General features: G+C 42.1%; 3 protein-coding genes and 1 non-coding gene across 4 annotated transcripts; all 4 read right to left on the reverse strand.

Annotated features, from left to right (window-relative positions):
• Positions 1-244: 244 nt before the first annotated feature.
• On the reverse strand, positions 245-3,167 carry LOC144742322 (NADH dehydrogenase [ubiquinone] iron-sulfur protein 3, mitochondrial-like). Its single transcript, XM_078624798.1, has 7 exons — positions 3,113-3,167; positions 2,564-2,629; positions 1,662-1,759; positions 1,398-1,547; positions 1,008-1,133; positions 774-893; positions 245-382 (listed from the first exon to the last, which is right to left on the reverse strand). The coding sequence occupies exons 1-7, from the start codon at positions 3,165-3,167 to the stop codon at positions 245-247; spliced, it is 753 nt and encodes a 250-aa protein (XP_078480924.1).
• A 1,110-nt stretch (positions 3,168-4,277) lies between these two features.
• Positions 4,278-6,251, reverse strand: LOC144742320 (phosphatidylglycerophosphatase and protein-tyrosine phosphatase 1-like). The gene is given in 6 exon segments (XM_078624796.1): positions 4,278-4,406; positions 4,841-4,873; positions 4,876-5,034; positions 5,339-5,419; positions 6,104-6,166; positions 6,168-6,251. Coding segments are annotated over 6 exon segments (549 nt in total).
• A 1,477-nt stretch (positions 6,252-7,728) lies between these two features.
• LOC144742321 (protein regulator of cytokinesis 1-like) lies at positions 7,729-13,086 on the reverse strand (the record flags this gene model as incomplete). The annotated part of the gene is given in 22 exon segments (XM_078624797.1): positions 7,729-7,800; positions 8,633-8,656; positions 8,658-8,813; positions 9,437-9,505; positions 9,507-9,551; positions 9,660-9,683; positions 9,685-9,774; positions 9,854-10,002; positions 10,070-10,163; positions 10,684-10,816; positions 10,903-10,940; positions 10,942-10,989; positions 10,992-11,057; positions 11,141-11,167; positions 11,169-11,291; positions 11,621-11,701; positions 11,703-11,786; positions 12,420-12,455; positions 12,457-12,565; positions 12,567-12,646; positions 12,649-12,660; positions 12,964-13,086. Coding segments are annotated over 22 exon segments (1,683 nt in total), but the record flags the coding sequence as incomplete, so codon positions are not given.
• Positions 12,774-12,847, reverse strand: TRNAK-UUU (transfer RNA lysine (anticodon UUU)). Its single transcript has one exon. It is a non-coding gene; the product is annotated as a tRNA-Lys (tRNA).
• Positions 13,087-13,285: the final 199 nt, after the last annotated feature.

The raw sequence follows: 13,285 nt of genomic DNA on the forward strand, positions 1-13,285 counted from the left end.
TTTGTGTGTTCTACAATCCAGTGACATAATATTCGGACATTTGTCACCACAGCATTCTCAAATTCCAAACCTGGTTGAGATGCTTCCAAGAAATCTGCATAAATCGTTTCAACCATTGTTTTAATTCGTAGTTTTATTTACATAAATATTCCAGGTGGGTCTCTTGAAGGCTGGGAATCACAGAACGACGCAGACGACGGTTTGAGTGGACGTCACTTCTTCTCAGGAGCCTTGTCACCAGCTTCTAGTTTGGGGGCTGCCTCCTGGGGCTCTCGGTGGGCGGGGAACACTTCCCAGGGAGTGTTGAGGTCAAACTTCCTGAACTCTGCGACAGTTCAACCGGCTCCGCCACCACACGCTTCACCTCATCATCATAACGCACCTGTGGAAGGACGGGTTTGGTCAGTGTAGAGGTGTTTCCAGCTGTTTTCATGGATGACAACTTCGACATAAAGGAGAAACATCGGCGGTCAAAGGGACATTGTAGAGATATTCTGTAAAGTAGTTTCTGATTCTCAGAGAATCAGTCAAGCACAAAATATTAAAACGCAATCGTTACTCCAGCAGCATGTTGGTCATGATAATGATCAACAATAAAATGTGCCCAGCAGACTTTGCAGTTTTAAACATCTGGGCACAGCGTCTGACTTGTCTGTCTCATGGACATCCTGCCAAGTCCACTCCACTTTGGACAAAGTCGATCACACACTGATGGACCTGAATGAAGCTGGTGGCCACGCAACGTGTGTGGGTGTGCTGCTGGAAGAAGTCACCTCCACATATCCAGACAAAGGGAAGTCCTTCCTGAAGGGATGACCCTCGAAACCATAGTCGGTCAGAATGCGCCTCAGGTCTGGGTGGTTGGCAAAGAACACACCAAACATGTCCCACACCTGTACAAATCACACACACTTCACTGTGATTACCCTTCATGACAGTCGGAGCTGTGCAGCCTCAGCCTCAGCCTTCTACTTTCTGAACCTTCAGATGTGTTCGTGTGGACCCACCTCCCTCTCGTACCAGTTGGCAGCCTTGTGGACGGGAACAGCAGAGTCCACTGGCGTTAACTCATCTGTGTAGGTCTTGACACGGATACGGGAGTTGTAGCGCAGTGACATCAGACTATACACAATCTGAAAACCACCACACATCACAGTGAGGAAACATTTGACTTTATTTGCACGCTGACGTGTCTTGACCGGCCACATCACTGTTCTCAAAGTAACAATAATAATAATTGATTTCGGAATGTGTGTCTCTGCTGCAGTGCTGCATTCCTGCGCAACTCATATCTCACGTGCCAAATAGTCAATGTAAATTGTAAAACAGAGGAACCGCTGTCCACCAGACCTAAGTGGATTAGTTCACCCAGTCTCTTAACATTTTTTTTTTGGTACCTCAAAGCGGTTTTGTCGTGTGGGGATGTCAACGGCAGTCAGGTCGATCATGTTCCTGAACTGGGCGCTGGTGTGGTCCCTCAAGAAAGTCAGAACGGGGACCACTCCGTCAGGATGGATCATGACCTCCAGCTCATTGTAACAGGTCACCTGCACACACAGACCCTCTCAGAACAGCCACATGCTTTTCAAAACAACACTGAATCGCTCCGACTGCTGCAGTGGACAGGAAGCTGTGTACACGTAATGCTAATGTGAACTGACCTGAACCTGCTGGATGTATTTGGGCATCATTTCAGCCACATACTCCCCAAACGCTGCCAGCTGGTTGTGAGTGACAGCATCCTTTGGTCGGACGGTGGCTGTGGAATGACGATGTATTTACGTTTATTTCTTTTTCATATTATACATTCAGACAACTCAACCAGTCACTCCCCTGGCTCACTGCCAATACAGAGTAATCCACACAGTAAATTACAACAGAAATCGAAATATTTAGTCACAGCTATACCACCTCCTCAACCCATGGCCCTGTATCAAAAAACAGCCCCATGTCCCCTTCTTTTCCTGCCAGTGTTCTCGCAACATCTGTTTGCAGACACTATTTCTGTCATTTTTTCAGTCCACTTTTTATAATCTGGTGGGGATGACGTTTATTGGTAAGTTACATCTGAACTAACAACTGCTCTTTACAAAATACGTCAGACAATTCAAATTCCTCACATGTATCAAAGATCTTTATGCACATTCACTCAATGCTTGCTGGTATTTTTTTTTTCATTTTACAGTATTTTCTTATATATACAGTTGATTCATGACGTTCATGGACTAAACTTTGTGTAAAGAGTGTAGCACACATGTCCATTCAGTCTGACTTTACATTAATCTATATTTGCATGGAAATGCAAAGGAAATTCTAAGTCCAGTTTGTTTACCATAACCACGGTTTGGTCCTATGTGCCCCTGGTAGATGTGAAGGGGTGGTCTCAAACACCACTCTCATCTTCTAAAGGTACCATTTAAATGTACCTGGCAAATCTCAGGTCAGATGTCAAAACATCTCCAATCAGACGACGGGATCATGACAATGTGACTCAGGCATTTCTCAGAGAAAAAAAAAAAAATCTCCCTGGTGTCTCATGCTGTTTGCAGATGTCTGTACTCACGCCTAGTCTCAGTGGTGGAGCTCTGCAGTCGTGTCTGCTGCTGGAGGAGACAGGAAGACCTGGCAACTAGTGGAAACAGAGGAGAGGGTTCATGTAAATATGAATATGTATTGACAAGTATTGTCAAGTAATATTGTTTTTCAATGTCCATCATGGAGTCTGTATGCGGAGTTGTTGAAATGTGTGAGTTCAAGGTTTTACCTCTCTTGGTGCCTTTAAATAAAAGTCATATTTATACTAGTCAGCTAATTGACTAATTGCACTCATTCCCCGTCAAACAGTGCCTGTTGTATGCACAGAAAATAACTAATTTATCCATAGCCTTTATCTAAACACCGGTCACAGAAAAAAACATCCTCTCATAGCTGCGATACAGCTCCGTACAGGCTAACGCGGTTAGCATTAGCTAGCGCGAAGGTCAACCCTCAGACATTTAACGGTTAAAATAGCAATTTGTCGTTTTCCGTAGCGCACACGGGTGAATCGTGTTCAATGGGAAATCACAATAAGCCGCTTGTCTAAACACACAAGAATGTCCAATTGACTTACTATTCAGACTACGTCCAAGACCTCCGCGGACAAACCGCACTAACGACGCAGCCATGTTCGCTGTGTGGACCTTTCTCCTCCAAAGAAAAGCAGGTTGACGCTCTGTCGCCCCCTTGTGACCTGGAGGGGGGTAATCACTGCACTGCAGTCGAGACGAACTACATACAAATTGGTTTTTATCTTTTTATTATGAAACACACCTATACGTAACTTATAGGTAGTATTTTACTAGTAAAATGGGACCAAAATACTAAACAGAGTCATTTAAATACTTCACTTTGCTACATAATGAATAATGTGAAGCAGCCATGTCAGACAGACACACCATACATGACTGAAAATATTGACATGTAAGTTGTTGACGGTAACACCTAAACACAGAAAAAAATGAAAGTATTCAAATTACATTGTATTGTTCTTTTATTTAACATTGTCAGAATTTTCAAGTTGAATAAAACGTTATATGAAACGTTGTAAACAACAGTAAGTTTTGATATAAAATGAGCTTGGTGAGACTCAGTTTGAAGAATGATGAGTAATTGGAGTGTTCAGTTTGATTGTTAATGTCACAAGTAAACATGCTGCAACAGTCACTATTTTTTGAGAAAAAAACTTTCAAAAATGAAAGTTTCCATCTATTCTCAAACAACGCCAAAGACACCAAAAACAATGAGAGTACTGTAGATGTCATGTCTACATGAGCCACATGTGTTTCATGTGTCAAAAGTAATAAAAGAATTCATTAAAAAAACACTGACCTCTGTGACATGTTGACACTATCACCGCTGTTGTGTTTTGTTCTATTTTAATCTCAGGAGTATTTGTGAAAATATGATAAAAATATCATGGCTTGTAAATGTCCTTGACATTCCTCCCAGGGCAAACGAACATCTCTGGTCAAACATTTTTACAAGAATCGGATCTGCAACAAAGGGCAATTACCACCTTGGTAGCTGTGTTTTGTAAATTTATTCTCTCATTTGAGATTCAACAACTTAACTCTGCCAATTTTCAAAAGAATCAACATGAGAACAGCTAGAAAACAATTATCCTTTTCTCTTCCATGGCTGTACAGTGTGATATAGACGCCTTGCTGGGAAGAAACTTGAAGCAATGCTCTGATGAGTCCAATCCTCCAGATGTCCCAGCGTCATGTCACTCTGTCTTAACTGGATGGTCCACAAACCTGCTGGTAGTATTCCTTCAGCATCTCCAGCTGAGACGTCCGCACCAGGATGTGTGGACGAACAGACGCCAGCTTCTGACAGGCCTCCTCCGGTGTACAGCAGTGTAACTGCCAGCAAAGGGCACAACGTCAAGACAAACCGTCACGGAACTCATGGCTCAAGTGACTTCTTCACCTCCAAACTCACACAAGGGACAGACAGAAATTGTGATGAATGTGATGAAACAAAATGTCTATTGTCTGTAACAGAATGTCCTACAAGCACCTATCTGACGTACATTTGACTTGTAGTGAAGTCAAAAGTCACAGTCCCACACACACAGTTCACACAGAGGTGAATGATGACTGGATCAACAAGGTCCAGCAAAGATGCAAGAACTATATTTGGTTCAGTTTTCAGTGGACTAATGGCAGACACCAGGTGCTTTCAAATATTTTCAGTGTAAAGTTCACAGCAAACGTCAGGTGGTGTGTCTGTTACTGACAACGATCAATAACACTGATTTCTAACGACCATGACGCATGAATAGTGACTGACTGACCCGTATGAGGTATGCAGCAGCCAGCGTGGCGCTGGGCGGGAGCGTCCTGCTTTGCAGTGGACATACACACTGGTTCCCTTCTCACGATGTTGCAGAGCAAACTCAACTCCTCGGTGCAGGTTCTCCAGGCTGGGAACACCGGTGAGGTCAACAGTGCTCAGCATCAGCTGCTCCACGCCAGCAGCGTGCCATTCCTGGAGCCGACATTACACAAACAATGTGGCTTTTAACACAAGAGAGACATGAGGAGGACTCTCTGGAGTATCGCTGAAGATGTGTGAGCTTATCAGTTGAGAAGATGAGACCCATTTAAACTGGCTTATCTTAAAGTCTCAGGTTTACATTTGGATTTCATCAGCTCACACTCTTCTTTTTTTTATCTCCAACAATTGAACCGTTTGCTCAACAACTCAATGCTTCAGTGCTATGAGGTCACTTTTACTTGATGTTTGACTGTAGGGATCTCAGGTAGTGAGAAGATATGAGGGCTGAACTCACCTCAGCTGTGTTGCAGAAATACTTGGTCTCATATTTCTCATTCATAGTGATAACCCCTCGGACATTTTCTGTTTCTACCAGCTGTAAAACAAAGCAAGCATGTTTTGGTCATTAGAGTCACAATTTTGTTCCGCTACTTAACAACTGGATACGTCAAAGACTCCTCTGACACAGTACATTTTTTATTTAAATGACAAACTTCCAAAATGCTTTTAGTTCCAGAAATAGCAGTACGACAGTATAGCATACTCTCATTATTATCAGAAAATTAGAATACCAATATCTAAGGTTTGACATTCATTGTATTGAACTGCATAATTAGTGGTTTACTCGAACATGACACTAAATATTGTAATATTTTCATATACAGAGGCTTTAATTATCGAAAAATTAAATCATTAAAATGTACGAGTTTTAATTTTTGAGATTCAACTGCACACCGATGCTTTAAATACGAATGGCAGTTAAATCTGTGCGACAGGGCCATCTCCAGCTACTTCCCCAGGAGGTGGAGGACGTTATGGTACATGGTCTTATGTTTTCCACCGATTCCTGTCAAAACACACACACACACACACACACACACACACACACACACACACACACACACACACACACACACACACACACAGCTAATTCACGTTTGTAATTAGCCTGAATTTAACGTTTGGTTCTAGGACAGAGACGGGAGTTGACTGTTGTAAAGGCCGGTGTGTGTGTGTGTGTGTGTTTGTGTGAGTGAGAGAGAAAGAGAGACAGTCTCACCTGTTTGGTCATGGACTTGAAGGGCAGCGCTCCGAGGAGGACCGTCTCGTCCACCCGGTCAAAACCACCGTCTCGACGACACTTTCTCCATGACGACATTGTAGGCTAAAGTCGGGTAGAAGAGCAGCCTCGCCAAAGCTCCGGACATGGCTGAACCAGGCGTTAGAAGAGTAAATGTATGAGCTGCCGGTCCACCGTCTCATAACGACTGTCAGTTGCTGAGCTGTGCCGGTGGGGGTCTACAACCGTTACTCCAACTCCAATGCTTCCATGTGACCCCCCCCGCCCACGAGCACACGCTTCCGCAAGCAACACTTCCGGTGTGATTCCTTCAAAATAAACTCACAAGTTGTCTTTCTGATTCCGTAACTGAACCCAGGGAAACACTTGGGTATTATAATATACAGTATGAGATATACACAGTCCAGAGCCAGAACCCAGTGAGTCAGATTTGAAAATATTTGAAATTTGTTACATCTTAGATAGATTTACAAGATAGATTTCTGCAGTAGTTGAATTCCAGAATTCACATTACACATGTAGAAATTACATCAAATGCTGAAATTATATCCGTATGATGGTAAATATTGTGATTTTGTAATTTTTTTATCCCAAAAGATACAATCAACAAAATATTAGGTTCCATTTCCATTTTTGTTCCTGATAACACGGCACACGTTCAACCAACTACTAACAGAATCATACTGTGGTTTTAAGTGAGAGGGGATTATAATCGGACTGACACTCCACATCAAACATGAGGATTTATAGAATCCATACCGTTTATTGAACTGTCAAAAGAACTGATACAGGATGTGTTTGTACCCTACAACTACCTATTCTAGCTTGTCAAACAGTGAACTGAAGATATGTTTAAAACACTGGAGGAAAAAGTCAAATGAAAATGCCTGTGTGTGTTTGTAAAAATTACACAATGAATTGCAATATACAGAAAGTGCAAATATACATCATACAATTGCATAATTTCAGAAACTTAACTTTCTCTTGACAATATTAAATAACTGGCACAATGACATAGCAAGAGTAGTGTTAGTTTAACCTATGATATATACATTTGTTTTCCCTCCTGCAGACAGTGATAGACTAAACACAGATGTCAGCACACTCAGCACTAAACACTCCTTGTTTATCACTGACTTATTAAAGGGGCCATATTATGATTTAGGGTTTTGTGTGCTGAATTTGGTCCATGTACAACTTGTGACAACTTACAAAGTCCATGCCAAAGGGAGTTGTTCTCTCTCCTCCGAAAAAACAAACAAACATCCACAACAAACCTCTAGCCCTGCTGTTGACATTGTTGCATTATGGAAACCTGCCAATTTCTTAGTCATTGGCTTAAAGTCTCCATCCATTACCCACTCCACCATCTACACAGGTCAGGGTCGAGTGGATAAACCTACTTTTAGTAGAAACACAAAAATAAATGTGCTATACTGACAATGGACATATTATGCCTTTAATTATATTATTACCTTCATGTATATTTTAAAGCAGCTGGCAGGAATATATACTGTGTATATATATATGTATCCATCTTGGAAGAGTTCAGAGCTTCAATGTGCTTTGATGATGACTAGCTGAGACGGTCATCTTCAGAGAGGTCAATGATTGCTGGTAGTAGAGTTCAGGATGTTGTGCTGGACCTTGGTGTTAGAGGCCTTGGACAAGTCTCGCTGTACAAACCAGGAAGGCAGGTGTCAGGTTGATTTTCTCTACGTAAAACAATAATAGCAGGAAGAACGATTTGTCTAAACATTTGCAACAATTCTGAAAGCTCTTACCACCTCTTACTAAGTTTCAAACTACATCCAAGCCAAACAGCCTCAGGTTATTTTATGTAATTTACTTTTGTCACCTCCCCTTCTACGACCCAACCTATCCTGACAGATCATACAAAAATAGCTGCTCATTAAGCTTTTGGTCAGAGGCCAAGAAACAAGCGTGATGACAAATAAAGAAGTTATTGCTTGCGTGATTGATAAAACATAAGATTAAGTACATTTTAGAGAGACTGCTAGTATGAACTGTGTGTTGGCAACTTTGAATAGCAGATTCATTGAATTACTTTGAGTCCCTTTAAGGTAGAAAACTGCAGCCATTTATCATTTAAACAGGACGTTTGTAGATTTCATGAAATAGCATTAACATATGTAGCAATAGCATAGCACTGAAGTCAAAGTCACGAGCTAAAGGGTTGTTACAGAGAATAAATAATAAGTGTGTCAGGCGCTTTGCACCAGGATGTTCAACAGACAACAGCTGATTGAGGTGTTGTACTAAGGCGTAAAATGCCCTTAAATTAGTACCATGCAGTTCAGTACAGAGGGATTAGCCACTCAAGGTTTAAGAAGCCAAACGCACCTTGTCTGAACAAATTCAGCGTTCACCAAGTCCCTCTACAATATAAGTTTACATCATTAGATTAAGTGCATTAAAAGCTATTTTCATTTGTATCTGTTCTGCAAATGCAAAGCAAAGAAATTAAGAGAGAAAAGTGTAAATTACCACAAACTCTGAATATGTGCTGGCAAACAGAGGTTATGCTGATGTTACGCTGTGGACTAGCGGGGGTCAGCAACGCACCGCTCAGGGGACTCCCCTTCAGCTGGGCCTGATTCTCCTTGTTACAGCCCTGCAGTTTTGGGTGGGGCGGTTTACCACCACCTGGGGTCCTTACTGTTGGAACCTACGACAGAAGAGGGACTGCTTTTGGGAAGAATTTCAAGATTCAGAGAGAAGCAGAACTGAACAAACATCAATCTGATGCTGAAATTACTATTGTATTAGTGTTTTAATCTAATTTGTTGGCATTACGTAAGGCTAGCAAACCTCAGCCTTATCTTGACGTTTCCTGGATGTGAAAAATAAAATGCCTTTGGCACATGTGAACAGTAACGTCTGTAAGAAGGCAATCACTAATCTTTACACTATGATATCCATTTCTGTCTATGCTACATACAAAAAGAAAGCTATGGATGCCCCTCTAATGGCTAAAAGGTAAAGTAAAGAAAAACATGAGTCTAAATGTGAGAATTACACTCATGTATATATACTATGACATGGTTGCAGTGATAAAAATAACGATGAATGAAAATATGACAGATAATGTCACTGCAAGTAGGTTAAATAGCATCAGGTGAATCAAGAACACTTTCCAAGGTCATCCTGAAACGTACGAAACCTGGACTGTTTACAGTCAGAAATGAGTTAAAACACATTCACTATAAAACAGAGACAATGAAATAATATGGAAGGGAGGAGGTACACATTTGCACTTTCGTGTCACATTTTGAAAGTGTGAAAATGAACCTTGCTTGCTGAGAGAGGTGGGCGGGACACAGGGGAGCGGCAGACAGTTCCGCCAAAGACTGAGCGCATGGGTGCTGTTAGACGTTCCACTAGACATGCTGGAGGTGGCGTTACACTGTTAGAACAGAGAGAGTACATGCTGGCTGAACGATATTATGATGAGAACTACAAAGATCTTCCATGTGTAGGATCAAAATGTGTAGCATTGCACAGTAACGTTTACCAGCTTTCGTGTTTTATTTGGTGTCGTTGGAGCCCAAGAATCTGCGCTTGGTTGTGGTTCGCACTGCTGTTCCGTAAAGCATGTCCTCCTCCATCTGCTTGCTTTTCTTGAGGTGCTATTACAGGTTGGTAAAGAAATGCGTCAACAAATCTGTCACCAAATCTCTAATACAACAAAAGGGACGTGCTGCTTACCCGTTCCTGTTTCTCCCTCTCCTTCTCCACTCGATGCAGCTCCCACTGTTCCTCCACATACTCATGAAACTTCTGTCCGTTGACAAAAAACTCATGACCCTGCTCACTCTCCCATGTGTCGATTTGGGCTTTCAGTTTCTTTTCAAGCTGGAAAAAAAATGTGTCTAGTCAACCACTGACAAGTCAATCCTAAAGGCCACCTGTATTTATCTCACCTTCGGAGGCTTTTACTCAGATCAGTCCTCTGTTTCTCCTCCTTGAGAAGATTCCCACCTCTGTTTACAAATCTTGCCGGGTCTGTGGCTTTTTTCTAGAGAGGAGAAGTAATTTATTGTAGCAAGCAACAACAACAACAACTGTGCTGGAGTTTGAGTGATTCTTTTGTTTCCATCATGACCGTGAAGAAACATCCATCTGACATCTGGCTGCTTTGTCACTCCTTCGTCTTTCTACGAAACTATACACACTCCACAGGAGCAGAGAACATCTTGGCAGAACATTTTTTTTCCTTGTGTGGTATCCGAGAACTATCGTGTGATTGGTCAGAAATGCTTGCAATGGGTGGTACTGTGACTTTCGCAGTCGAGTTTCTCTGTGCAGTAAGAATATATATGTAAATGTCCTGACTGAACAAACTTTGTTCATGTTCTCGCCACCTCGAGGGACACCGACAACTGTTTCCCTTCTTGCTGAGTATGTACAGGCCTTGAAGCTCAAACACACGTTTCAGAATTAAGGGGCTTTAAACTTCATCAACTATGAAATCCCATCAGCTCCCGTCGTGTTGTCACTAAAGTGTACAAGTGTACAGCAGCTTTTCTGTTACTCACATCCAGCTCTAAAAAGAGTCTCCAGCTTTCCTCCCACTGGTGAACCCCGTCAAAAAGCTCTTTATGATCCTCATAATGCTGCTTTAGGCGTTTGATCTCAGCGTCATGTAGACTCAGCAGCTCTCAGTAAAATCTCTCTACAACACAAAGTCACAGTATTAACAACAACAAAATCATTCTGATCCGAGTCAGATCTGATCCGAGTCCGAGTCATCCGACTCACCGCTGAAGTACGGAGCAAAAGCCTGCCGCTGGTCCCGCACTGAGGAAGCACTTCTCCCAAAACACAGCGATCTCGGAGCGAATGGGGCGTCTGTGACGTTATGAATGTTTTGCAGTTTGAGCTCCTCCAGCCGCTGGACCTCTGCTTCCAGCTGAGGTAGAACAGGACAGTGGGAGGAAAAAATTCAAACCACAGACGAACCACGACAAAGTGGTCTAAAGCCCATCAGCTCACCGCTTTCAGGTTCCTCTTCCTAGACGAGGACCATGTGTTCACTGAAGGCTGCTCTTTGTTCCTCCGGCACCTGCAGTCGGTTCCACAGCTGCTGGATCTTCTCTCGGTGACACTCACATGTGGCCTCGTTCTCTGCCTTACGTTCCTCCAGCTGAAGCATTGACGTGACAGACTTACAATTACCATCTTAGTTATTACTATAACTAAGACTATAACTATAACAATAGGGAATGTTTCCCCTGTGTCTGAATAGCAACAGAAAAGAATGTTGTATATAACTTTCATTAGCATTTGAACATTTGAACTTTAATGTCATGTTTTGATCAGGATTATTTCATTCATATATTTTCTAATATTTCTCATGTATTTTGTACAGATGAACCGTTTATACCAATAAAAAAAAGCAGAATTTGTTGATATTTCCTTCAAGGAGACCGCACTAACTTTTTTCCTCAGTCTCATGTGTGAACATCCTCTCACCTGACAAACAAGAAGTTTTAGTGCCGTAATGTTGTCTCTAGAAAGACAAAATGAGTCTTCATCCTCGCAAACGACATCTTTCCTCAAACATGGTCTCTGGGATGTGGTCCAGTTCTTCCATGTACAAGATAATCTGCTTTTTGAGGTCCATAAACTCAGCATACCGCTTTTTCCTGAACACATGACAGCAAAGAAATCATTTTAGGACACAGGTCTTGAAACAATATTGTGAATTTTCGTGTTGCCGTGACATGGTGGGGCAGTGGTTAGCTCTGTCGCAGATGTTCAATTCCAGGCCTCTTTGTGGAGTTTGGCTTCCTCCCACCTCCAAAAGCATGCTGAGGTTAATCTGTTACTCGAAACTGTCCGTAGGTGTGAATGTGTGTGTGAACGGTTGTCTGTCCTTCATGTGGCCCTGTGATGAGCTGGCGTCTCGTCCAGGTTGTACCCTGCCATTCACCCTTGACAGCTGGGATCAGCTCCAACACAACTGTGACCCAGAGTAAGAAGATGCAGATGAATTTTTGTGTTGATGTGGTGAATTAATACAAATTTTAAATTTGACCTTACAGCTCATTACCTGGAGAGAGGTGATTTGAACGATGGAGTTCCAGGCTATTCTTTCATGTAATAACACAGTAATTACTACATGTTGTTTGAGCATGAGAAATTGGTGATACTTATGATGATATTAAAAACTAGCAAACTGGGAATTTACTTTGATATTGTAACATATATTGTTCTCTTATACACTATGCACCCGTGTGACGTGCAGATGTTGAAATATAACAAAGTGGACTCTCACCTTCTCTGCATTCTGGTTGGCGACGTGGTTGGCGGAAGTTCTCCAGTTGTTCCAGCGAGGGAACTGAGTCTGGAGAAATGCCGAAATGCATGGAGCACAGAACGTCACTCAGGTCCTGGTCCTGCTCCAGCAGAACCTCAGCTGCTGCAGCCGCTGCGTCTCTCCCTTATCAGAGCCTCAACTTGTGTGCGGATGTTTTTCTCCTGTTGGAGCATGCTGGACAACCAGCCTCCTCCTGGACAAAAACAATATAATCACAGGTTAGATAACATTACCTCACCTAACTGTAAAGGACAACATACATTCCTCCCATCCATGGTACCTATGTACATACAATATTATTAACAACGCCTGAACAGGGACTTGAACCCTGGACCCTCAGATTAAAAGTCTGATGCTCTACCCGACTGAGCTATCCAGGCTCTGAAAGAGAAATACAAATGTTGATGACACAAACCTACTTTTACTGGTTATTGTGAAAACAAAACATGCACTCTAAGTAGGTTTCATTAGTTTTCCTGTTTTGTTTTGTTTTTACCTCAAATGTGGCTAGATGAAGCTCCAGGCAAAGTTTCTCCATTTCTGTTCTGCAGGTTTGAATGCTGCTAATAAGTCTGTTCTTCAGTGTTTCCTCTTCTTTGATCATCATATCCAGTAGGCCCTGATGGATAAACAAACCAAACCAGCTTGTTCAGCGCGAATGATACAGCAGAACTCGCTAAAATAAAACAACAAAACAACAGAGTTTTTTCCTAAAATCCACAGTTTCATCACACAATCCACATGACAGACATATCTTTTGCTTTCACATCACTTGATACTCACCTAGTCACTAACCTGAAGCAAGTATTCACTTTTAA

This window comes from Lampetra planeri, unplaced genomic scaffold (assembly GCF_965212315.1).
Source record: "Lampetra planeri unplaced genomic scaffold, kcLamPlan1.2.h2 scaffold_984, whole genome shotgun sequence".
In the NCBI taxonomy this organism is placed as follows: Eukaryota; Metazoa; Chordata; class Hyperoartia; order Petromyzontiformes; family Petromyzontidae; genus Lampetra; species Lampetra planeri.